Source organism: Astatotilapia calliptera, chromosome 7 (assembly GCF_964374335.1).
Source record: "Astatotilapia calliptera chromosome 7, fAstCal68.1, whole genome shotgun sequence".
Taxonomy (NCBI): Eukaryota; Metazoa; Chordata; class Actinopteri; order Cichliformes; family Cichlidae; genus Astatotilapia; species Astatotilapia calliptera.
In genome coordinates this window covers 19,863,612-19,889,660 of record NC_137428.1, presented here as the reverse complement: position 1 = coordinate 19,889,660, position 26,049 = coordinate 19,863,612, and the positions used below count along the sequence as shown (strand labels likewise).

The window sequence follows — 26,049 nt, the reverse complement described above, 5'->3', positions numbered from 1 at the left end:
CCCTCCAGCCGGTCACAGCAGATGGCCACCCTCCCACCCTGAGCTTGGTGCTGCTGGAGGTTTCTTCCTTTTAAAGGGACTTTTTTTTTGTTTTGTTTTTCGCCCGTCTGCCACCAAGTGCTTGCTGAAGGGGGGATTATTGGATCATTGGGTTTCTATCTATAACGCTGTTATCTTTATACTTAAAATACAGAGTGCCTTTAGATGACTAATGTCATTTAAGCTGATCTGGTGCTCTGTACATTTCATTAAATATAATGGTTTCCACATATTTGGTTCTCAAGCTACAGGATGACCCTTGAAAACATTTTCAGCAACAAAATTAAACTCTGTCCATTTCACCGCACAGCAGACACAGGTACATGCAAGTGGATGCATTTCCGTTGGCAGCTACTTTAAGCAGCAACAAAAGAGGGCATCGCCTACAACATTTTTGCACTTCTGTGTTTTTGAATAGCAAAATCAGAGCGGTGTGTCTTTCTCGAGGGAACTGTCTTTGGCATCTCTCTGCTGTTTTCAAGGTTTGACAGCTGCCTGTTAACCATCTCAGAAGCGCTGCTATTTCAGTCGGGAAACACGCTCAGGCATAGCAGAGAATATAATTGAGAAAATGTATGAAGGGCGCTCTACAGGACAGAAAACACAGCATCAACTTCAGGAGCGATGGGGTTGTCTTTGTCATGCTTTGAACGACTGACGGTCAGAGTGTATAAGAAGAAATAAAAACATAAAGGGGCACGACTTTATGCTGCTGAGGGGAGTCGACCAAATCAAATCAGTCCTGCTCACAAAAAACAAGACAGACGATTTGTGTTTTCTGCTGTGTGATAAATGTCGTACCTTTACAGTCTCCTGTTATACCATCCATAAAGGTATGGGAGGGACACGCTCCAAGACACGCCCCGTTGTGCAGGGTGGCCTCTGCGTCCGTGCAGGCGTCACAGTCGTTGCTGTTTGGCCCGTCGCACAAAGCGCAGTCCAGGTGGCACTGCAAACACCTCCCTTGCTCTTTGTCCTCAAAGAACCTCTCCGGACAGTCCAGCATGCACAGGCCCTCGTGGAGAAAGTGATACTCCTCACAGCCTGTGCCAAGAACACTCGTAAATGCAGGAAGGATTTACTGCATGCATAAGGATCAGAGCCCTGTCATCAGTGCTGGATGTACTCTAACAGTTTTTTTTCAACATGTGAAGACAAGCAAATCAGCAACTGTTATTCAACAGACAAAGATCAATGTTATCAGCCATGGTTTGGTCCGTATTCAACTGATTCTCCCGTTTAAGTGTTCATGTTTTGCCCGTGTTTCGTTTATGTGCGTTTTGTGTATCAAGGCTCAGGTTGGTTACACCTGTGTTCATTATTTGTACCTATTCTCTGGGTATTTATAGCCCCGCCTCTCCCTCAGTCTCATCAGTCTGTCGGCTGCTTCTATTTTTGCACGTGAGGCGCGGCACAGCTGGAATACACAAACCAGGGTCTGATGAGGACACTGCACCCACTAGTCCTTTGTGTTCACAACTCATTTTAGCCTTTTAGGGTGATCAAATGTGCGATCCAATGCCTGCCCTTCAACATCTGTTCTATGATAAAATAATTTAAAAAAGGTACATCTTGTGACATTGTGCTATGCTGTAAATTCCATTAAAAGTAGAACTGTGTTGTCATGAGCCCTGTTCATTAAACAGGAGGCTTTAACAAAACAATAGAAAGATGATGGAGCTGTGTCACGTGTCAAGATTAATTGATCACTTTAAAATGATGGCTCTGACGCGAGGATGCCTCTCCTCGTGTCTCTTTCTCTCCTCCCAAATCTCTGTGAGGAGCACGAGGAGAGGAGGTGAGGAACCTGAGAAATGAGAAGAAGGCATCCACAGACACACAGAGTCTAAACCTTGTACATGTTGCCCTTAGAAAATTTGTTTGAAAAGGTTTCAAGTAAGCTTATTGTGTGCTTGAATTATTATTTTTATTTCTGACATGAGTTTAACACATCTGGGAGCAAGTCTAATTCTATCAGCCTTATTCTGTCAGGGTTGCCGCTGATGGGGTTACAGCTTTTAAGTGACACAGTCGGCATTGTTTGCCACCTTTCTTTCCTGGCATTTAATTGGCATTATAGAGCGAGATTCCTGCCTCGCTTACTGACAGCAGCACATGAAACAGACACACATTCATAGAGCTCTTAAAAAAAGAGAGAGAGAAAAAAAAATCAAACATACCGTACAGTGCTATTCCTCGCTCACATACTGCTGCTTTGGCTGCAGCCAGTGTGTTGCTTTTAATTTAGGTCTTTTGCTTACTGCCAACAGACTTTGTCCGTGGTTTGCGACTGGTCGTGCTAGCAACACTGCTTTCTTCATGTGCACAAGCTGTGCATGAGCTCACAGACAGATTTGTGCAATGGCTGAGCTGGATTGCTGGTGTTAGGGTAAGTGAAACTCTGAGTATGCTAAATTTTTTGATACAAACGATTAATCATTTGGAGTCATATTTCTGATCATCAGCTGATTAAAAGTGCAATGTACCCACATTTTTACCTCTGTTTTGGTCTCCACCATCTACTGAGTTCAGTTCTCAACAGATAACTAAACTACTTTGCTATTTAGTCAACTTTGGGGTGACTTGGTGAAATCGAAACAGCTATAAAACTCTATAAAGTTGCATAGGAAAAAAAGACAATGTTGGGGTAGAGGTAATTAATGATTGTTTGTCTGAGAGATGACACAAAAACTACCTTCTATCTTCTATAAAATCAAAGGTTTTGGCAGCTGGTCTGGAGCATTCAGATGTGTGTTAACACACGACAAGCAGGAAAGTCTACAGCAACAAAAATGACCTTAGAGAAGCAATTGTTGCTGCCCATCATTCAGGGAAGGGCTGTAAAGCCCTTTCCAAACAACTTCAAGTGCATCACTCTGCATCGAGAAGGATCATTCACAAATGGAAAAAACATTCAACACAGTCCTCCCAGGAGTGGATGCTGCAGCAAATTTACCCTAAGGTCAGACTGTGCAACACTCAGACAAAATACAAAAAAACTTGATAGGCCATGCAACAGGACAATGATCCCAAGCACAGCGGCACATCTACAAAAAATGACTGAAAAGGATGAGAATATAAAGCACCTTGAGCTATATAAGTAAAACTGAATTGGATCCCGGTGTTGCAATAGTTCGGCCAAAAACCACATCTCAACTGAAATTTGATGACAGAAACATAAACAAACCCTAATAAATGAAAGCAACAATGTAATGTAAATTTCTCCACAACAATGTGAGAGACTGATACAGCTATATGGAAAATTATTCACTCTTTATTATGAAGTTTTTTTTAAATTATGCCCCGATAAATAAAACATTAAACTTAAAGGTGGTGCACTTTTTTTCCCATGTGATTGCACAAATCAACCTGGGAGAATTGTGACGATGTGTTTGAAATTGTACTGCACTCCAATAGTTATTTAAAGTATTGAACTAAATGGCAACCCCATAGTAATGCTTTAGGAAAAAATAAATGCTTATAGTTGTAAAGAACATGCTGTACAGGAATCATTCTCTGCGGCCTGCTGGAGCGGGAGGGCTAGGAGGAGTTGGCCGTCCGACTGCGGTCTGGAGTGTGGGGCCTCCCTGCTGCTACGGAGTCGGGGTGGTCTGCCTCTCCCCACCGCAGGGAAAAGGGTAACACCACCTGGGTCTGGGTGCAGTTCCCCCCTCCAGGGGCAAGGGTACCTAGACCCGGTTTGTAGAGTACGCTTGGGGAGTGTGATCGTGTGTACAGCGCCTCTTTATGTCTGTCTCCACGTTGGTTGAGTGTGGAGTGAGTGCATATGAGAGCATGAGGGGGGGAATGGATGTTTGTGTCTGTGTGTGCCTGTATGTCTGTGTCTATATGTCAGGTTGGGTATCAGACGCCACCTCTCTGGGGACATCTTAGGCCCTCCAAGGTTTGGAGGCCTATCTCCACCTACCACCACTTCCCCTGCCGGTGGCGGACTCCCTCAGGTGTCGGTGCGTTGGTGGTTCTTTGTGTCTGGGGGTGGGCGTCCAGGTACACACCGGCTCACTCCTTGGCGGCCGCTTATCGGGGCCTGGAGCCTGGGGCTCGCTCGGGCCCCTTCGGGGGTGGGGTGCCCCCGGCCTCTCGGCCTGGGGCTCGGTCACTCAGGCACAGCTGGCTGCCGGCGGAGCTCACGGGCGCGTCACTGCAACTCCCCCTGGCTTCTGCTCCACGGCTGCTGAGTGAACCCTCATCTGGGACTCTCCTCAGCTCTTACTGGAACAGTGGCGCGGCTGCCCCTCTGTTGGTCTTCCTTGGTTTCTTGTGTTCTGGGGGCCTCTGGATGTCTGGAGTTTTGATCTCCTCCATACCTGCTTCACACCCTGGAGGACGGGGCTGTGGCCCCCCCACACTCCCTAGCAGATCGTTACATGGAGAAACCTTTGGAATACAAGCGCGCTGATCCACACAGGTATGCACACGGGTGTTCACTGCTCGTAGACCCAAATTACACCTTTCTTGGTTGCTACTTCGAAGCACATCTGTCCTGCGTGCTGCACAACAATATTTAGTATTTACTGCTGTTTACACTTAGCTAGATTAATGCGATGGTGTTGTGTTTAGTATGTTGCTTTGTTTTTTGTTTTTTTTGTCTTTTTTTGCTTGTTTTCTATTCTTCTCTCAACAGGTGATCCAGGAGATTTTTATTTTTTTTTCTCCCCCCCTTTCTCACTGTCCCTCTCCCCTTCTGTTTTTCCTTTCCTTCCTCTTTCTTTCTCCCTTTCCTATCTCTCACTCATGTCTGTCCCGTCTGTAACATCTGAAAATAAAATATAATAAATAATAAAAACAAAGATCGACCAAATGGACCAATACGGCAATGCCACGATGATCCATTTGGCAAAGTAAATCCATTGGGTATCCTTGTTGGTCTTCAGACAACAATTCTGATGGCTAAAACACCAAATGGGACAGGCGAAAGAAAAAAAAAAAGAAAAAAAAAAGGAATCATGCATAATGCTTGCTGTGTTGTAATGCTGCTGGTAATCATATGGAGTCAGTCATATATGCTGACAAAAGAATAGTAAAAGCACAGAAAGAGCTAAAAGCGGAAGACTGAAAAAGCTCCTACAGCTGAATTTGTCGTAGTTTGCATTGCATTTCAGTACCTGTGCAAACGCCGAGTGGGTCGCACTCCTGGCAGGCCGAGGGGCAGGGTTGGCATTCTCTCTCCTGCACAGTGTGTGCTGGAGGACACTTGTCTACACACTGGTGCTTGTGTAGGAGAAGAGGTTCTTCACAGCTGAGGCAGTGGGTAGCATTCCTCGCACAAGATGCACAGCCAGGTGCACAGCTATGACAAACCTGGCCTGCAGGAAAGCCCCTATTGGAAGCAACACAGAGCTTGATGGACAGGTAGAAAACGCAGGGCAGCACACTTAAAATATACTTTCCATTAGGTTTGTATTTATTCTGTTATTCGCTTTGTTCTTGCTGCAAACCATGTAGGAATAACATGTACTGGTAAAGGAGGCCACTTAGCAAATAGTAAAAAAAGGTCACATGGTCAGAAAGTTTAAATGAAGCTTCATAGCTTGGAGCTTCAGCAAGATCAATATAGGGTTCTGGCTTTAAGTACATAAAAAATTTAATAGAACATCACGTAGGAAATGTCAAAATCACAGGCATCTTCTGACATTTATTTTTGGCTCGCCAGAAGACGTGCCTCAAACATCTTGTGTGACATTTAGAAGATAGCAGCAATAGGATCGACCTCCTGACCTCACACACTCTTGAACACACTGCCCATCCTGTAGGAACAACTGAGCTTTGCGAGCACTCTGGCAGCGGATGCAGTGCTGAGCGCCCACACACTGCAAACAACCTGCAGGGCACGCCTCGCACACACCGCTCAGCTGACTGGCAATGAAGCCCCCCGGACACTTTAACACACATGTTTGCTGCGTGGTCAAAAATCGCCCTGAAGGACAAATAACAAAAGATGAACGTCATCATTGTTAGCTCAGAGCTCAGACAGCAAGCTGCTGAGGTCTGAAACAGCTTAAAAACAATAAACCAGTGACAAACCTTTTGCACATTTTGTACATTGGTTCTTCTCCGGTCCAGCGCAGGACTCACAGGATGGGTGGCAGTCCTCGCACTCCCCATCTGGAGGGCAACAACACTACAATCATCATAAAGTGTCATCTAACAACACAACACATAACAGACGCAAACTGACCCAGAACCAGGTGTATTTTGTTATTCTGCCCGAAAAACTTCATTCATGTACTGAAAGTGTTTGTTAACAAAATTACGTTTTAATCACTTGAAACCTCAGAGAATGGTTGCCAATCTTCTTATAGACTCATCGGACAGTTTATTAGGCTTACTCGCTAGTACTGGGCTGGACACTTGACCAGCAACAATGCTCAAACAGGCTACAGCACTTCTCAGTAATGAAGGTGAACTCAGTCTGGGACCAACAAGCATGATGCATTCAAAGTGACTTAAAACAGCTTTCTTCCCCATTCTGATGCTTAGTTTGACCTTCAGCAGGTCATCTTGACCGTCTATATATGCCTAAATCCACCGAGTTGCAGATTTGATATCTGCTTTAATAAGCAGTTACAGATATTTAAACATGTGTAGATGTGTACCTAAAAGTGGCCAACAAGTGTATGCGCTGGAAGCTAGAATATTGCGTTTAGTCTAATTCAAACAGTTTATATATTATATAAAACTTGAGCTACCAGCTTATTAGCACAACTGGGTGACTTGGTGAAACTGAAACAGCTACCATCTTTGAAGCTGGTGAGGCTAACACTGTCCAAACTCTTAAAACATCTACAAAGATGTTTTAATTCAATAGATTTTTAGGTCATGTCTGAACAGTAAAAATGTCAAAATATTACTATTTACTGTCAGTGACTTCTACAGTTCTCATCCCAATTTCCTGGAAACTTTTATACTATTTGACAGACCCAGCAAATCTGTGTTCTGTGGTCAGTTTGTATGCTTAGTAATCTTTCATAGCTTCTACTTTTGACTGAAATGCCTCGATCACAACATCCCACATAGCAAAATTGGTATGGCCCGGATCTGGACCACACAATGTGCTTACACATGGCCCACATACCGCAAAGAATGACGGCCCTTTGGTGGCCCAGATCTGGTTTGCCAGAGGTGGCCCACACATGGGCCAGCACAAGGCCAGTTGCAGAGACACTGGTGGTCCTGTGCTGGCCCATGTGTTGATTACCTCTGGCAAACCTGGTTTGGGCCACCAAAGGGCCGTCATTCTTTGCGGTATGTGGGCCATGTGTAAGTTGTGTGCAGCCACGGGCCAGTTGCAGACACACTGCTGGCCCTGTGCTGGCCCAGAACAGTTTCAGCTCTGGCCTCCGATGTCAGCCTAATGTGTACCTTAATAAAGCCATGTAATTACAACATGTGCCGGAACATAATAACGCAAAAGTAACATGACAACACTCTGTTCAGACAGTGAATGGACTGATTCTTATATAGCGCTTTCTACTCTCGTGGATTACTCAAAGTACTCTATACAACATTCACCCAATCACACACTTTGTCTAAACTGAGTGCTTCCTAACTACATTCATACATATTCACACTCTTGACATGCAGACTGAAGGAACCAGGGATTGAACCACTAAGCTTCCGATCAGTAGGTGACCTGTTCTACCTCCTGAACTACAGCCACCCAGTGGTAAACATGAGTAAACCCTCACTAGGTTTTGGATAAAGTGTACACTCAGAAACCTGCATTTGAAATGTTGGCTACTATAGCAGTATAGTATTGCAACATGGCATTTGGGTCTTCTAACTAAAATAGGAAAATAGGAACACATAGGAACATCACTGCCTGACCTGGCCCACGTCTGGTTTACACTCTGCCATGACATCAGTCAGTCAGAAGTGCCAGCTTGATGCCAGGTCCAGGCCAGACCTGTTTTCTATGAGCCTGGGCCACATAAACCAAACCACAATCGGGACAGATATGGCATGCCATCACATAAACAGTGCCATCTACGCCAGGCCTGGCCCATATCTGGATGACATACCATTTACCATGCTAGAAGTCAGCCAGAGGTGCCGGCTACAGTTCACACAAAGTGGGGAAAAACTAATTCCAACATAATCATGGATAAACCCTTACTTGTCCTTTTGCTTTTTATTTAGATTCAACAGATGATACATTACTCATCTGTCTAACTTATCTAAGCTATCGAAGACTTAAAACCTAAAACGAGTACTCATTTGAAACTTAAATTGAGCTTTGTCACTGCTCAGATTTAAAGTTTGAGAATAACTTTATTTCCCCGTGCTCGTTTTCAATCTTTGTATTAACCTATGCACTTTTCTCAGAGTTATTTAAGTTTCTAATAATTAAGATGTCTTGCCTCAAACTAATTACCATACATTGTTTAAGGTCTGTCAAACTAATTTGCGAAGGGAACAAAATGTTCAACGCACACAATCAATTATTTCTAATTCTGTGTCTGGCTGACATGCATTCTGTTTTTGGGTACTTAAGTTGGTACAGAGTTCAGGGACAGTGGCACACAGACCAATTACCCTCCAAGATTTCTTTTCTGCTCCTGTGAAAGTGCCCAAATCCCTGATTCATTATGGGCAGACAGATGGATTAGTGGAATACAAGTATTAGTCTCACCGCTGAGAAAGGTCTTAATGGGACAGACCTCATGGTCAGACACACACTCTCCATTTTCTAGCGCCTTTCCCTCCTCACACAACAGACAGTCCTCGTCCTCGGGGCCGCTACATGTCACACAGTCCGAGTGACACTCCTCGCAGTTATTGGAGTCTTCATCGCCGTAGAAACCATCCGGACATTCTGAAACGCACTTCCCCTCTGAGGAAAAAAAAACGTAGCCTCTGATAAGTACTTCATGTGATCCAGGTGGGCAGGCTGCACTTTACATTAAAGCAGCCTTCAGCAGTTTCACACATCAGTTTAAAAAGTTTAGAATTACTAAAATACTAAATTACCCAAAGACAGTATCACTATGTATTAATATAATTAATAATATATTAATATATGAAAAAACAAGTCATTTGCATTGGTTTTTAACGATTGCTCTAATAAATGACTAACCATCTGTGAGAAAAAAATTATTTTTACTGAAGACTGGGAGGACTGGTGAGGTCCAACTGGTCCTTTGTGGATTATCCATGTTATCTTGAAGCTTTTCTTTCTTTTCTAACTTTCAAAAATTCTAAAATCTGGCCATAGGTGTTTCTTTGTCACCCTGCAACAGATTGGTGACTTGTCCAGGGTGTACTCTGATTCTTGCCCTATGTCAGCTGGGATTGTCACCCTCCATCACACCATTCATGGGCCTGAGCTGGATAACCGGAAGAAAATGGATCTTATTCATCTTCCAGCTGCTCCCTTTACGAGTCACAGCAGATCACCTGCCTCTCCCTAGAATCCTCTTCTGTCAGACCAACCATCTACATAGCCTCCTTCACTATACTGGATCTAAGAAATGGATGGATATGCCATTTTTATAAAATAATATTTCAGTTTTTGTTTGCTTGTGCACTAATTGACCTATCCAGTTACTTGCCTATTATATTTTCTATCTAGATAGTTATAATACTAAAGCATTTAATGGCACGCATCACAAAAATCCATCTAATCTCATGCTTTACTCTTAAAAAATGATTTCATATGTCATTGCAAATAAAATGATGACAGGGTCTCTGTCCATGCTGATAACTTATAGCACTTCAATAACGATGATGTAAATAATCCTTTACAAACTCCAAAAATATTTATCTCCAAAATTGCTGATGTAAGTAATTTAATTACATGAAGGTTCCATATAATTCTGTTACATACTTACAATGTAAAAATGTTACATTTAATGGAATCTGGTCGAATGGGTTAGGAAAATATTCTTTGAGTGTAGCTTCACGTCTTACCCAACGAGGGCAAATTACCTAATAAGAAGAGGTCGCTCTCACACCAGTAGCACTCGTGTTCATCGCAGCTCACGCAGTTGTCGTCACACGGAATGCAGGTCATTTCTTCTTCTACGCTGTACGTCTTAGCTGGGCAGTTTTTGTAGCAGCCATCCTGGAAACTGACGACAAAAAGCAACGGTTGATGTTTGCATCACACACAAACATGAACTCTACTCTCACTGCCAGCGGAGGTCTTTTGCATTAGCTCAGAGATTAAATGAAAGAGAAAAGTGAGCCCAGAATGGCGAGATCACACACGGTGAGAGCGAGGCACACAGCCTTACTTGTAAAAGCCCTCAATGCAGGACAGACAATGCCTGGGGTTATCTGTCAAAAGCAGACAAAAAAAAAGAAAAAGAAAAATTCAGTCGCCTTTTTTTTTTTAAGGGGACCTTAAGGGGGCGGGGACACCTTAATTTTTTTCCACTGTGGGCGACATTCATTTGGGAAAACTTTATTATGGCTACTGGGTCGTGACTTACACAGGACACACTTCTTGCAGCCTTGCTCACAGGCCATGCAGTCGTCATAATCTGGGTCTTCCACCTCACCTGAGAAAGGAGACAGAGAGTGGAGGGTGAGAGCGCGAGGTCAGTGTGGACAGGTGTGAAACAACGCTCCTTAAACACTCCTCAACATGCAACCTTGCTTACCTTCCCCACACTCCAGCTTAACACAGGATCCATCAGAGACATAGTAGGAGGCGTTACACTTCAGGCAGTGGTTGGGGCCTGTGCAGAGTCGGCAGTGGTCTACACAGGGCTCGCAGGTCCTCTGCTTGGTGTGGTAGAAAGCCTCAGGACAGGCGTCCAGACACATGCCTTTATAGAGGTAACGCTCCACCTTAAACTTATCTGGAGAATAAACAGCAATTTCACTAGAAAGCCACGTCTGTAGTTAGGTTTGAGGCCATTTCTTTAAGAGAATGGTGAATGGACTAAGCATTAATCTGTGGCTGGGGTTTGGGGAAGGCCTCAGTGAGGACTGCCTGCGGCTCACGGGGCCTCCAGATGGATTCATGAAGAGTGTGAGAAACAATAAAGACAGAGTCAGGGAGGGTGGCGCATGAAAATGAGGATGAACCCGTTTGTACACCTGTACATGGTGTGCACCATGCCTCTCACTTCATGACAGCTGGGATAGGCTCCAGCCTAAATCTCAAAGTTTTAGTGTAGCCCTTGGGGAGTTTGTGGCTTTATATTTACAAAATATAATTTTTCCTTCCTTTTCATCTTTTTAATGTCTCTGCCAGTTTTCCATTCACATACTGCACACACTACGTCACACTTACCGCGAGCTACTCATTTCGTACTCACCGGTGTCACAGCTCGTGCAGTTGGCTGGCCCCGCGTCCACACACGTGGCACAGGTGTGGTCGCACAGGTGACACCGGCCACCCGACTGGTACTTCCCACTGGCGCATCCCACCACACAGCGGCCCTCATCCAGAGCCCTGCAGCAGGCAACATCAACATCACAAAATCAACACATATGAATTATAAGTATGTAAATGAGCTGAACTCATTTAAATCCCAGCGTGTACCATATGGTGCATTTACACAGATGTAGCTGGATGTGCCGACAAAGGGAGGAGGAGAAGAAAGGGTGGGAATGTTGGCTGAAATGTGGGTAATGTGGGAGTCTTCTTTTTTTGACATTTTATCCATGAGGAGCATCAGGGAGACATCTGGTCAGCAACATGACAACAATAGCCACGAGCTGTATGCTTCATTCATGACAAGAAATGGAGTCCTTTTACAGATGCTATCTCCCTCACAGAGCTCCCTCCAATCATGGAGTCAGAACTTGGATAACAGGAACAGAAAGGGTGATAGGATGATGCTTATCATTAAGTAATTAAGTGTTAAGGTACAGTTTCCTTGAGACCATAAACGGCACATTTTGTGCTTTATTTATATTTTGCCCCAAATATATATATATATATATATATATATATATATATATATATATATATATATATATATATATATATATATATAAATCACCCTGTCATAAGTGTTTCAGCTGTATACCAAGGCTTATTTCATCGTATTACATAGAAAGAATCAATGTCGTACTAGCTTGCAAACAATGGCAATAACAATTCATCAGGGAAATATTATTTCAGGCTCACACCCAGCGAAATATCATGTATTATAGAGAAACAGTGGCATGCACTCAATCTAAAACAGTCAAGTCCAGCTCACTGTGAAGAAATACAGCTGATGCAGTCTTCGCTTTGCGGCCCTGTGCACTTCAGGCACGTTGCGTGGCACGCGTGGCACTCCCCGTTAATGTCCTGGTACTCTCCTGTTAGACAGAAAGCAGGAGAAGCACACTGACTCAGAAATGAATAACCATCTGAGGTGCAGAGGTGGTTTTCATGTGCCACGGCTGAATGACTTCTGGTTTAACAAAAAAAATCTGAATGACTCAGAGATGCGAATGCATATTTCATGCTAAACTGACACATATTAATGGATTTTGCTTCTGTGTTAAATATCATTTAAATTTATGAACCAAACGTGTCAAGAATAAAATGTGGAAGACGGCCGACCGACCGTCCGTGCACTCGGTGTCAGCAGCACACGCTCCCCTCTGCAGGCTGTGACCGCTGGAACAGCTGCTGCAGTTCCATCGGCTCGGCCCCACACAGGTGAGACAGCTGGCGTCACACCTGAAGAGAGGAGCACAGAGAGTGAACAAGTGAACCCTTCACACAAAAATCCTGACCACACAAAACACACACAGAAAAAATAACTAAACCCCACTCCATACAGGCGCACAGCAACAACAAACATGAGTGCCAAAACAAGCACAAACACACGTGGAAGCCAACCACCAGAATAAGGCCTGCCACCAGCAGATAAACAAACCTCCCACACCTGAACACACACCAGTGAGCTCACCTCCTACATATCCTGTGCCCATCAGCTATCTCTGGGTTTGGTTCTGTGGCGTAGAAGCCAGCACTGCAGGAGGACACGCACCTCCACTCCTCCATCAAGTAGCCTTCTGCACAAGTGTTGCACGCCTCAACACCTGCACCTGGTGCAGCATGAGGAGAACACACACACACACACTTAACTGGATTACTGGATAAAGGACATAAAGGAGCAATGGGGCGTGAAAAGCGCTATATAAATCCAATCCATTATTATTATTATTATTAATGCAAACGGCAGCAGTAAAAAACAAAACCAAAATGTGACTTTTGACCCCCGCTCTCACCTGCACAGGTAGCGCAGGCCTGGTGACAAGGCTTGCACGCGACTTCCTGCGGGTCATGGTAGAATCCGGCTGCGCAGCTCCGCTGGCACCGGTTCCCCTGTAGACTAGAGAGGATGGAGCGAGCATGTGGCACCGTGACACACACAGTCAATCATGTGACACCAAAACGGATGAGTCACTGCTTTCATCCCACAGCAACACCACCACAAACACTCGGTGAACTGAGTCAGTGAAAGCTTTATTCCGGAAACTTCGAACTCTTTGTCCGAGATGTTTTGTCCTTTCAAGTAGCAATACAGCAAAGCGTCGATTAAGATAAACTTATCTTTCTAGAAATGTTATGATTCTGCTGAGGGTTTGTGTGTGTGTTTGCTCGCGTGTGTGAGGAGAATCAGTATTCTCAGAGGCTTAGGGGAGAAGGAGTGGTGTTTACCGAGCAGTTAATTTGAGCATCATCAGAGAGTTTGTTTCACCTTGTGTGTGGTTTGCATTCTGTGCAGATGCTGTAGGAGGTGCACTTCAAGCAGTTTTCACTGCACTTTCTGCACATGTTTGCATCTGTGGGGAAATCAAACAATACGCATGGAGTATACACATCAGAGCCATTAATCAATCTTACTCACATACCTTCAACTGCAGTTATGTCAACTGACTATTCATTAGTGCAGCTGCATTCAAACCGCTCCTCTGTAACCCAGTCAAGGATTTTTTTTCTTCTGTCGCATTAATTTAATCACAAAAAATTTCACAAAACAGAACCAACCGTGGTCGAGGTAGTAGTTTTCCCCACAGATCGCTGTGCAGGTATTGGTCCCCTCAGTCAGGTGATGGCCAGGCTGACAGGAAGTGCACTGGTCACTCCGACTTCCAGTGCAGCTCTCACAGGAGGCGTAGCACCTCTTACAACGCCGACGGTCACCCCAGAATCCCCTGGGACATCCTGATACGCACAACCTATCGGACAGCCATGAACCAGAGGACACAGAGGACGAGAGGTGTTGCTATTGATTCGGAGTGGAAAAAATTATATTGCGGGTCAATTTTTGACACTCAAATAAAAACTATTTTTCACCCTCAATAAGCATGAAGCAATAATTTTGACTGAAATAAAACTGAAATACGTAGAATCAAAGATTTATTTATTCAAGTAATTAATAATTAAGAAAATGTGCTTGCTATAAACTGAATGTATACAAATGGAGTTATCTTAATTTGACCAGATTCCATTAAACGGAAATTTAACATTGTATTATGTAACAAAATTACATGGAAAATGTACATGGAAATAAATTAGATAATTTAATTTGAACAAATATTTGTTTTTAGTACAATGAAAAGCAAAAGTAATTCATAAAACCCCAAAACTACCAAGGACAGAATTACCAGACCCCAGATGCTCAGCCATGTGTCCTTTTTGCTGGATAACAGCCTGAAGTTTTCAGCAAATCTCACACTCCTCTCCTGAGCAACCCCAGCCCATTCTTCTTTGGCGAGTCTCTCAAGCTCCTCCAGATTTCATGATCTTGTGGCACCGACCTGGAGCTACAGATTTTCAGATCTGTCAGGCTCTGTGCAGACCAGTCAGTAACCGTCACTTTGGTCTCCTAGGGGTAGTCCTTCACCAGGCCCGACACATGTTTTGAGTCATTGTCATGTTAAAAAACAGCAATGATGCAGACCCAGTTTTGCTGCTGACTACTTGAGGTTTTCTTTCAAGATGGTCAAACATCCTTCTTTCTTTGTAACTTCTTCCACCTTGATGAGATTCCCAGTTCCAGACACACTGAAGCACCTCCTGCCACCATGTTTTAACTGTCAGGATGGTATTCTTTTGGTTGTTTGCCTCTCTTGTCTTTCTCCAAACATAAGCAACATCTATGTGGCCAAAGAGCTCAAGTATCAACTCACCTGACCAAAGGATGCCCGTCCAGTATGCATAGTCTTTCTCCAGGTTGTCCTTAGCATACTTCAGTCTGGCTTGAAGGTTTCTCTTCTGCGGCAGTGAAGTTATTCTTGGTCTGCAACCTCATGGCCCACTCCCGTGCCTAGTTCTAGTCACTGTCCCTTTTGAGACTATAATTCCTGATTTGGCTATTAGTTATTGATTAGAGTCTTTGCAGTTATTCTGGAGTCTCTCGCTAGTTTTCTTTCCAGGATCTTTGAAATATTTTGTTTGCTACATCTGCCAGATGTGTGGCTCTCTTTGAATGACACTCCAGTCACTGACACTCTAGAAAGGCTGTGATAACTTTGCATATCCATAAAATTAAGCTATAAAGTTAAACCACATCAGTGGTTTGTGCTGTGACTCAATGAAAAGGTCAGTTTTTCAGGGGGCTAACAAAAGAATTCATGCTTTTGAAGAAAACCAGTATGTTTAGAAATGCTCTGTCTAAAAAAAACAAAGAAAAACCTAAACTGAGAAATTTTTGACAAAAACATAAAATTTCATAAGGGGGAGGGGCATAGTAATTTTGTCCTCATGTGTAAATTACAATCATAGCCACAGAAACCTGTGAACTTCAACAACGATTTGACACAATATAAAAACCCGACTCATTTTTTAAAAGCATATTGTGTGAGCCACATACTGTGGATCTGCCAATAGCTCTGTGCTGTGTAGTCATGCTAACCTTGTGTTGTTCTTGAACTTGAGAAAAAAGTGCAAGCATGTGACACACTGCTGCGGGCCTGGCCCCTCACAGCCATCATCACTGCATTCTGGGTCGCAGGGTCCTGCAAGGGTGAACACTCGCAAAGTCACAGCAGCATCACGTCACATCACAAGAGAGAAGTTATTCAGACTGCTGATTTTATTCTGTATTTATGTAAGAGCCTGCCACATTAAGCATACACCGCATCCCAGTTCATTAAGCTGCTGACTGAGAGGCCGGAGATAGAACAAGGGAAAGCTTAGTACTATCAAGATGCAGGGTGTATGACTCACCGCTGTATTCTTCGCTATCCGTCGGAATCTCAGCTGATCTGGCTCGCTCGCGGTGCGCAGGATACGGGCGCTCCGCTGTGCCATAAATCACCAGGGACCACTTCTCCAGCACCCCTGTGAAACAGCAGAGAGATAAGAGGCTTTGTCCCGCGAGGCCCAGCCCTGTATTTTAACTGCAGCGAGCCGAGGTTCAGTGCATGTTTCATAATATTGAGACGTTACAAAGAGGAAGAGCAGACCTAGTTTGGAGCCGTCTTTCTTCTGAGAGGGAGTATCCTGGATTTTCAAAGTCCATTCCCCCGCTGCCTGCTCCCCCCAGCAGTGAGCTGTCATGAATTCCCAGTTCTGAAATCCCTCGGTGGAGTTGTCAAGAGGCCTAAACGAAAACATTACATAATCGTGCTCACGCTGCTGCTTCGTCTACTACTCGTTATATGATGATTTAAAGGATGTGTTTCCTAAAGACACAAAAGCAAAATCACCTTAATTTTTTCAGCTTTATCTGAATCAAAGATAGGAAACATGCTTCACTTCAGGAGGGCAAACCGGGTACGTGACAAATCCCTGTGTTGTGTTCTTATTCATGGCTCATAAATACATTACAGCTTCAGCTTTTTGTAAATGATTTATACATTCATATGAAAAAGCAAGCTCATCCCCTAGAAAACGCTATAGAATAAAATAGAAGCAATAAATATTCAGTCCTGTATGAAAGGGCAAATAAGAAAGATGCAGTCCTGTTTTCTAGTCATTTTCACATTTTAAAAAAATCAGTCAATCACATGGAAAAAATCTAATCGTCACAGTCCCTCTTGTCCTCCTGTGCTGACCTGTAATCCATCTTTTCTGCTTCCTGCGTGTTTTTTTCAATCTCTCCTCTCTCTGTGTATGAGTGTGGCCTTACCTGAAAAAGACTTTCAGAGCATATGTTGCTCTAAAAACCTGTATATACCTCTCAGCACTGATGGTACCTATCCAGATGTGCAACCTGCCAATTCCATAGGCGCTGATGCACACCCCATAACTATCAGAGATGCAGGCTTTTGAACTGAGCGCTGATAACAAGCTGGACGGTCTCTCGCCTCTTTAGTCCAGGGGACGCCATGTTCATGTTTTTCAAAAGGAATTTCAATTCATCTGACCACAGAGCAGTTTTCCACTTTGCCTCAGTCCATTTTAAATGAGCTTTGGCTCAGAGAAGACGGGCAACATTTCTGGATCATCTTCACATATGGTTTCTTCTTTAACGGGCATTTGTGGATGGCACAGCAAACTGTTCACAGACATCAATTTCTCCAAGTCTTCCTGAGCCCATGCAGACATTTCCATGACAGCATGATGCCCGTCTTTAATGCCGGGGGGCATCCAATGTGGATTTTGGTCCGTCTCCAGATCCCTGGGAACTTTTGATGATGTCTTCACGATTTTATGTTGAAAATGTTATGTTTATCATCCAATTGTTCCACAATTTGCCTACTAAACCACTCATCTTTACTTCTGAGAGACTGCTTCTGCCATCATGCTACTGACCATTTAGCCTAATTAGTTGTAACAGCTGTTTCTTTTTAGTACAACTTGCTTTTCCATAGTTTTGGTCTTTTTGTACCAACTTTTTTGAGACTTGTTGCTGCCATCACATTCAAAATTGCTGACATAATTCATGAAATAGTAAAATTTCTCAGTTTTAGATGTTTTCTGTGTTCAACTGTGGCTAATATGTGGACTTACAACATCTGTAAATTATTCTGTTTTTATTGAACTTGTACATGACCTCTCGCATTGTTAAAGACTGTTGATTACTTCATCTGCATTAGAGATTTCTTCTGAAAACCTTAATAGATACCTATGGTCAGGTATAAGCCAAGGTCTAAACTGTTCTGTAACACTTGGAAACACTTGGAGGAAAAAAAACTTTAACTTAACTTAAATAGATTTATAAATTATTGTACATAAATTAGTCTGTTGTCTGGAAAATCATTGTGAGGTACTAATTTGAAATAAAAAACAACACTTAATTGTTTTCGACAAGCATATAAAGAAAGACCAGGATTTTTGGAATCACATACACTTCACAGACAAATCACAGACAGAAGGCAAAAAGTGAATTCTGCTCCAGATCGTATCAGCACAGATTAGACTGGAGTCACGTCTAAATGCCCTTTGAGGAAGATTGGGAACAGGCAAGTTAAGAAAGCCCTCAAATATTTTCCAATTAAAGGAATTTTGCATATAAGGCTGGTGAAAAATGCCAAAGACTGTAAACAACGATACAAACCAGCAACAAGGAGGAAATTAAGCCTGTAATGGTAAGGGTGTGTTTACTTTTTTCCATGGAATAATATTAGATCTGAGATTTTTCTGTAGTGTCAAAAAATTTGTCTAATTATTTAAGATAAAATAAGCACCATGACTGCTCCTTTATTTCCTATGATGTCACCACAGCACATGGATCCTCATTGATTTGGCACAGATAACTGCCTTGAGGTGACTGTTGTTATGATTTGTTGTTATAAAATTGAATTTTGCACAATGTGTACAAGCTTGTAACCGGGGATTTTTCACGTGTAAGGCAAACACATTAACCACTACACCATAGTCACGCTGCCCATCCATCCATCCATTGTTTTCTGCTTATCCTTGTCAGGGTCACAAGGAGGCTGGAGCCTATCCCAGCCACCATAGGGCAGGAGGCAGGGTACACCCTGGACAGGTCGAGACAGACAACCATTCACAGTCACATTCACTCCTATGGGCAATTTAGAATGACCCATTAACTTAACCCCATTAACTGAGTGTGTAAAACTTGGTTGGGTCTGTGTTTCCACAAGCCCCGCTAGTTTAGAGACTTATTCCTCATGAAGAACGCAAGACATAACAGAACAACCAACTCGCTAACGAGGGAAGTTTGGGTCAGAACCAGCTCTTGGAGCTCACGCTCCTCACCTGACTCCAGCCCAAATCCTTCCAAGAGCAGCTTCCCTCGCAGCTATTTATTGACAAACTGTTACAATACACATCACAGCAAAAGCACCCCCCTCGTAAGACCCCTCTCGGTTACAAAGACAATGTGTGTGTGTATGTGTATGCATGTGCAAGAACATGTGTGTGTGTGTGTGTGTGTGTGTGTGTGTGTGTGTGTGTGTGTTTGTCTCTGTATGCACGATTTCCTGCTCACCAAAAGGATCATAAAAGCAGGAAGCAACACCACAAGAAACTGATCTGTCAGATAGGATGTATCTGCAATAAAACCTCCCCCAGCACAGAGTGGCTGGAGAGGTGGTCAGAGACAAAGGAATGTCTTGATCCTATAGATTGAACTAAGACTTTACAAATTTAAGAAATACAATGACAACATTCAAGAATTAGACTTAACAGTTACTGTGATCATTAAATGCCATCTTATGTGCTGATTGTTCGATACCAGCTAATACCTTGATGCCGCACTAATTATTACCTTTTAGAAAACAAAGATCAAAAGCGTCATGAAAGTAGAACATGAGCAATTAAAATCATCCCTTTATTTGTATTTTTAAATGGTCGGTGAAGACTTATAGCTTAACACCTCTAGCGGTTGCACAGCAACTGGCTAAATACTCCAGTCTCCTTGCCATCCAGTCACGAACTCTCTGTCTGTTGTTTGGTGCTTCACAGGCGGTGCACTTCAGTTTTTTTTGTTTTTTTTTAACCTTTTCACTGAAAACAACAGCCCACTCCTGCTTGTAACTTTGCTGGTGAGAGCAGTTAATAGGAAACCAAAACAGTAAGGTTGCAAGTGGAAACCAAAAGGATGAGCTCAAAGACATCAAAATGATCAAGGGGCTGTAGATACAGTGACCACTCAAGTACTGATTACAGCAGCTTTAAATAGTATCTCAGCAAAGGTGAAGTTGATACTTTTAACAGGTGTGTTTTATATTTCGGTGTTATATATTTCAAAAAGTACCATTATTCCTTTAATTTAACAAATGTGTCAAACTCAAACATTTGGCTTTTGAAGGATTTGATGTTTATCAGGTAATCTGCAGAAACCGTCGCTCTCGGTTACCTGTTTGCCAGCAGCTGCGACGTGGTGCCCGAAGGTGACGTGAGGGTGATGGAGAGATCACCACGGCGACCGTGGCTTATGTTAACCCGGACCACGACGTGCTCCACATAAGCGACGTGCTGCGGGGCCTTGCTGGAGCAGCCTGTAGTCTCATGCACAGACATTAGCACTGAGCCCGGATGAATAAGCCTGTCATGAGAGAAAAGAGAAAAAAGAGACGCAGGGAGTAGTGGAGATAAAAGAACAGACGGAAAACAAGAAGCGCAAGAGAAAGTTACGAGGAGAGCCGCGGTAAGGAAAATGACACCCATTAAAGTACGACCGCGAATCAGTGTGAAAGAAATCAATTCCAGAAGAGAGACAGAAATAGATAACGTGCGATAAAAGGGGAGGAATCAAGGAAAGCCCTGAGTCGAAGCAGAGATCTCTGATACCTGCTCAGCTGGATGGCAGCCTCCTCCGCACATTCATGCTGTGAGGGGACTTGTTTCCAGCGCTCTGCCTCCTTCACCATGCTCTCAGCATCCAGCAGGCCAAAGCCGTACAGGTGGCTCACTAACAGACACCAGCACATCCCCAAACACACACACTGCACATTAGCCGGGGCATAGAGAAGGCACTGTAGCTTATAAATGACTTCACACACTCCCGAGACTTTGTAGGCGTTTATCGCTCTTCTGCTCACAGTACCTCATTAGTTTGTATGCTCGCTGCTTTATAGTTCCCCCAAAAAAGAGCTGAGAGGAACATTTACTAAAATATGCTTATCAAGTCAGGGGATTCTTCTTTTTTATTTATTTATTTATTTTTGGCTGGCAAATATTAAAATAGACAATGTGGAATTAGAAAATCAGCAGAGATCCGATGGGAGTACCTTTGTATCCGGCTCCATTTACACGCCAGTCAGGAGCACTGAGATGATGAGCTTTTGATGTACAGACAATAATGTGCTGCAAATCCCTCCAGGTTAGCAAGGGGCTGAACGTTCAAGAGAAGGAAACCACATGCTCTCATCACCCGATTGCACAAATTGATCTGAACACGAGCTGCATGTATGGATGCTGTTATTAGAGGGCTGCTTACTTGGCTTCCAAGGTGAGAGCAATGACACCGGCAGCTACAGAGGCGGCGAGGGAAGTCCCTGACTGGGCCGTGCTGCAGCTCTGCTGTGGACCCACGGTCACCTGTGGAGGAAACCACTTATATTATTTTTTTATATTCACCCACTATTAACATGAACAGCACAGAACTGCTCTTTTTTGTTGACTCTGCTTGACTGTATGTGTATTTTTTGCACATCAAATCATTTTGGAAAGCATTCAAATGACTGGCAAGAATTAACTAGGAGGATTCAGCATTAATGTGATCAATATTTAGGATTTAGGTTATGGATTTGCTATAAATTAGCTAATTAATCCTGTCTGGTTTCTTACCCTTCATTTCTTTATATTTTCTTGGGAAAATGGGAAATAGTGAATTATTGAAACATGTGCAAAACATGCCTGAGCTGTCCACTTGGACAGTTTCCTCAACATTTTTAAGGACATGCTGCAAACCATATGACATGTTTTCCCGTAATGGCTCTCTGAGAATCACTTCACTGGTGCAGATATTCTATTTTTATCTGAAACTCTATTATCTTTGGATTTTTAGTACTCAACTAAAGCAACAACAAAACGAAACAAAAGAGGCAACAAATTATGTGCTTAAAGATACAAGAATAAATTTGGTTTTTGCTAAGTTGCCTGTTATATAAAGACTACTTGAAAAATATTTTAAAAAATAAAATACAAATCTGGCTCCTTGGAAATGAATTGCAGCTCAGGACAGTGCTGTATATTGTAGAATATGGGCCTGGTTAACCAGCAACTGGAACACACTCACCTGTTTCCAAACACCAGTTAGGTAACATTTGTCATAAAGTAGCTTAATTTTTAAGTTTGCAGACACAAGATCACTCACAGAGACAAAAGCAACAATTTAACAAAAGTGTCAGAGTGACAAAAATTAATCAAGATAATGCATTTTGTAGAAAGAAAAATTAGAAATACTGGCAAACACAGTACACATAATTAGATTTTTTTTGTTTTGTGTGTCGGTTGAGAAAACAAAATGGAAAACATGTAAGCCTGAGGCCAGACAAGCAGCTCTCAGTCAAATTACTCTAATCAGCTACCCAACTCTGTTTACCCACAATGTCTGAAAATCACATGACATGATAGAAGTATTTGGCATTTTCTACACTCAGACAGTGATTTCATTCCAATTTTATTCCATTTTAATGCCTACTGGATTCTCCTTTATTACCTTTACGTGCAAAATCTGTATGTTATCCTAATAATTTTCACTTACTCTGATTTGTGTTAGTATAGAGTAACTACTATCCTTTGTCCATGGTGATGTGCCATAAACCGGGGGGGGGGGGGGGGGGGGCTTCCAGTTAGATAGACAAAACAAAAGAGTGAAATCTGGTTTTCACAAAACATATTTCACACAACATTAGGAAATTTTCCTCGGGCCGTTCTAGTATGTTAATATTATACTGCTGACTGAGTTCTGACGACATACACCACAGTTCTTGTAATGGCTTTTAATTAATGAAAATTAAAGCTCTAAGAATAAACATGAAAACAAAATCATTTGTTGTTGCGGGTTTGAACGAGCAGCTCCTCTCCGTGACTTCACAAGTTCAGCTTTGTTCTGCAGAGACAAAAGTTCACAGAGCCTCCGTCTTGGGCATATTTAGTTGATTGACAGGTGTCTCAGACTATCACACTCAGCAGACGTTGCATGCTCCCCCCCCAACACCACTGCCCAAAGCCAATGCTTAATATCCCAAATGTGTATTTTCTGGCTTTGAGCAGCTGGCAAGATGCCGGTGAATGTTAAATCCAACTACTCTAAGACATCCCGTGTCATCATCAGAAACAGTGCAAAAATGACTTTTAAATTAGCAGTTAATATAATTTTATTATCTAAATAACTTCATGCCCTCTGAGTGGTAAATGCCGTGCAAACATTAATGTCATAACACGACAAATATCTCGTAATCTGTGTTCAGGAGAAGCAACTGGAGTTTAGTCAGTATCACTGCATTGCATTGCTTCACTTCTTCCTCTTATTGTAAAATAATAATTGCTTTTGGAAATTTATGTCTAAAATATTAAATATTTAAAGGAATTATATAACCTCTTACAGAGAGTAGACCATTGTTTTTCTTGTTTTTCTTCTTGTCTGTAAAAAACTGCATATTTTGCATGATTTAATAGCTTGTATATCACAAGTTATCAAGTTGTCTCCACAACACCGTGAGACACGTTACCAGTTGCTCATGTTTCTGTGAAGGAATTCTGGCCTACAACATTGCTTCATTTCATTTTGGGGGGGCATTTGTTCATGCACGGCTCTTTTGAAGTCCCACCACAGCATTTCAATCCGGTTAAGGTCCGGACTTTGACTGGGCCATTGCAACACCGTGATTCTTTTCTCTCTGAGCCTTTCTATTGTAGATTTGCTGCTGTGCTTAGGATCATTGTCCTGACCCAGGAGTCCAACACACATACACACTGGACATACTGAATACTTTGTAATAAAGGAGAGTTCATGGTTGGCTCAAGGACAGCAAGGTGCCCAGAGCTCTTGTGGTTCATTGAGTTGCAACTTTTGCAAACTTCAGCCTCTGAGATTCCACAGTGCAAACTACTAATAGTTAACAGAAATGTTGCCTTTCGCAACATATTTTTTAGATTCGGCAACTTGTGTTTGTGTCTATATGAATGTTGCTTTGGATTGAGGCGAGAAAATGTTTTTCCAGCATCTGGGTAAAGCTATTTTCAACAGACTGATGGCAGGAGAGCGTGGCTGCTCACTACGGTGGAAGAAAAGAAGCTATTTTTTGAATCATGTGAATCTTAATTAAGTTCTCTGTTAGCAACACTCACCATCTCCTCTCTGTCCCATCCGCCGTACGCCGTTGCCAGCGTGGAGGGGCACGGTTCCAGGTAATCTGGCTGGCTTCCATGCTGAGTGCTGCTGCTGATAGAGATAGTGTAAATACTGTTGCTGTAGCCGTCACAGGAGCAGTAGTCACCTCTTTCCCCTCCGTTTCCTGACGGCCAAACAAAGATGGAGCCCCTCCCTTGCCGGCCCTGAGATTATTTGGGTAAAGCAGACAGAGGAGATTAATTTATTTATGATATTTACATATTGATGTTGAGGAAAAAAACAGAACAGCTCTTGCAGTAAATATACAGCCGCAGGTGGGACACAGACATAAACAAACACAGCCACACTTTTTTCTCTCACTGTTTGAACGCTGTCCTGTAAAACAAGACGAGTCAGAGGTCCAGGTCCATCCAGAGTGGCCCCGTCATCTTTTGGGCCCCAGCCGGCTAAGTAAACATCAATATACCCTGAACTGAAGCTAAGCGACTGGGCCTCCACGATGTCTGTTACATCTCCATCCAGCATTCGGATGCCTGGGGGAAAAGGATAGCACCAAAGCGATGATAAAGTTTGAATCCCCTACTGTATCTACAAAACTTTGCCTTTCACGAAGTCCTTCGGCGTGCGAGTTTCATGGCGTCACATGGACTCACCGCCTATGCGTGCGTGGAAAGAAACTCCAACGGTGCACCGAGAGCTATTTGCAGCCGCAGCAACCACCCCTGCGCACTGTGTCCCATGGCTTCGAAGAAAGGAGGAGAACATCAGAACGCGAGGTTAAATGCATATGCATGAGGAGAAGACGGGCTATTTCCGTTACATCAAGCTATGCGAAGACAGAATTTAGACTGGGGACTTTGCATATCCATACATGCATGTAATTACTGGAAAACGGAAAGGGAAAGCATGCATTAATTAGAGTTCTGGATTATGACAGGGAAGCTGCAAAGCAGGTGCAAAGACAATTCCAGAGATACAAAGTACTCACTTGTTAACAGCACTGGTAGAAGAACGATCTTGGTCTTGTCCGTTCACATCAAAGCTGGCAAAAGGATCCTAAATCAGATAGATACTAAGTAGCGGCACATAACACCATGCCAGCAGCTATCTGACTGTATTTCATCAGACAAATCACAAAGAGCATTATTCACCAGCCCACTCAACAGCTAAGTGGATCAGACGTTTAATGTCCATTCCAATACTCTTAGCTGGCCTTTCCAAACCTTTGGCCCAAAAACCCTGCTCGCAATATCTGTCTGAGCTCTTACACTAAGAGCTCTGCCAAACTGCTTATGATTAATGTCCCCTTCCCAAGAAGAGTGTCCCATCCCAGGGCACTTACATAATTTGGCTTCAGATCCGGATGCTCTCTCTCGATGCCATCATCTAGGACAGACACCACCACACCCTTCCCAGTGTACCCTCTCCTCCAGGCCGCTGCAATGTTCATGTGAGACTGGCAGGCTTTGGAGTCACTGCACTGCTGTGGAGCGAAATAGTGGGACATTCAGCTTCACCCTCAGGAGTAAAGAATAAATGTGGGTCTATTTTAGGCTCTGTCTGTCTGTCTGGGTTTGTGTGTGTTTGTGTGTCTATGTTTCAGACTTGAGCATGGCAAAGGAAAACAAAACAAAACAATCTGACTCACAATGTACCACAGGCGGTTCCACACTGGGTCGCTGAAGTCCTGCATGTGGTCGCTGGACTGATGGTGCGTAGCAGGGAGGAGCTCTCTCCTCATGGGGATAGGAGAGATATGACCGGCTCTGGAGATCCTCTTTACTCTTCTCTGGACCACCTGCTGCTTGAGCCATTCCACCTTAAAAGGAACATTTGTACAGATGTTTATGTCTACTTTTTTGGATCCATT

At 43.2% G+C, this 26,049-nt stretch overlaps 1 protein-coding gene across 2 annotated transcripts in view; it reads right to left on the bottom strand.

Annotated features, from left to right (window-relative positions):
• The window catches only part of pcsk5a (proprotein convertase subtilisin/kexin type 5a), a 36,500-nt gene extending 10,850 nt beyond the window's left edge, over positions 1 to 25,650 (bottom strand). For both annotated transcript variants that reach the window (XM_080303614.1, XM_026173484.2), the window contains exons 1-28: positions 25,522 to 25,650; positions 25,168 to 25,235; positions 24,833 to 24,921; positions 24,540 to 24,712; positions 24,176 to 24,382; positions 21,318 to 21,418; positions 21,109 to 21,212; positions 20,669 to 20,789; positions 20,235 to 20,423; positions 16,429 to 16,565; positions 16,190 to 16,303; positions 15,876 to 15,978; positions 14,006 to 14,196; positions 13,716 to 13,800; positions 13,243 to 13,346; positions 12,921 to 13,059; positions 12,573 to 12,688; positions 12,219 to 12,321; positions 11,328 to 11,464; positions 10,665 to 10,865; positions 10,494 to 10,562; positions 10,296 to 10,338; positions 9,988 to 10,130; positions 8,693 to 8,893; positions 6,085 to 6,165; positions 5,779 to 5,977; positions 5,166 to 5,380; positions 841 to 1,083 (exon numbers count right to left, since the gene is read on the bottom strand). In XM_080303614.1, coding sequence (XP_080159740.1) covers positions 841 to 1,083; positions 5,166 to 5,380; positions 5,779 to 5,977; positions 6,085 to 6,165; positions 8,693 to 8,893; positions 9,988 to 10,130; positions 10,296 to 10,338; positions 10,494 to 10,562; positions 10,665 to 10,865; positions 11,328 to 11,464; positions 12,219 to 12,321; positions 12,573 to 12,688; positions 12,921 to 13,059; positions 13,243 to 13,346; positions 13,716 to 13,800; positions 14,006 to 14,196; positions 15,876 to 15,978; positions 16,190 to 16,303; positions 16,429 to 16,565; positions 20,235 to 20,423; positions 20,669 to 20,789; positions 21,109 to 21,212; positions 21,318 to 21,418; positions 24,176 to 24,382; positions 24,540 to 24,712; positions 24,833 to 24,921; positions 25,168 to 25,235; positions 25,522 to 25,629 — 3,784 coding nt within the window. In that variant the 5' untranslated portion in view covers positions 25,630 to 25,650. The remainder of the gene's footprint in view (positions 1 to 840; positions 1,084 to 5,165; positions 5,381 to 5,778; positions 5,978 to 6,084; positions 6,166 to 8,692; positions 8,894 to 9,987; positions 10,131 to 10,295; positions 10,339 to 10,493; positions 10,563 to 10,664; positions 10,866 to 11,327; positions 11,465 to 12,218; positions 12,322 to 12,572; positions 12,689 to 12,920; positions 13,060 to 13,242; positions 13,347 to 13,715; positions 13,801 to 14,005; positions 14,197 to 15,875; positions 15,979 to 16,189; positions 16,304 to 16,428; positions 16,566 to 20,234; positions 20,424 to 20,668; positions 20,790 to 21,108; positions 21,213 to 21,317; positions 21,419 to 24,175; positions 24,383 to 24,539; positions 24,713 to 24,832; positions 24,922 to 25,167; positions 25,236 to 25,521) is intronic.
• Positions 25,651 to 26,049: the final 399 nt, after the last annotated feature.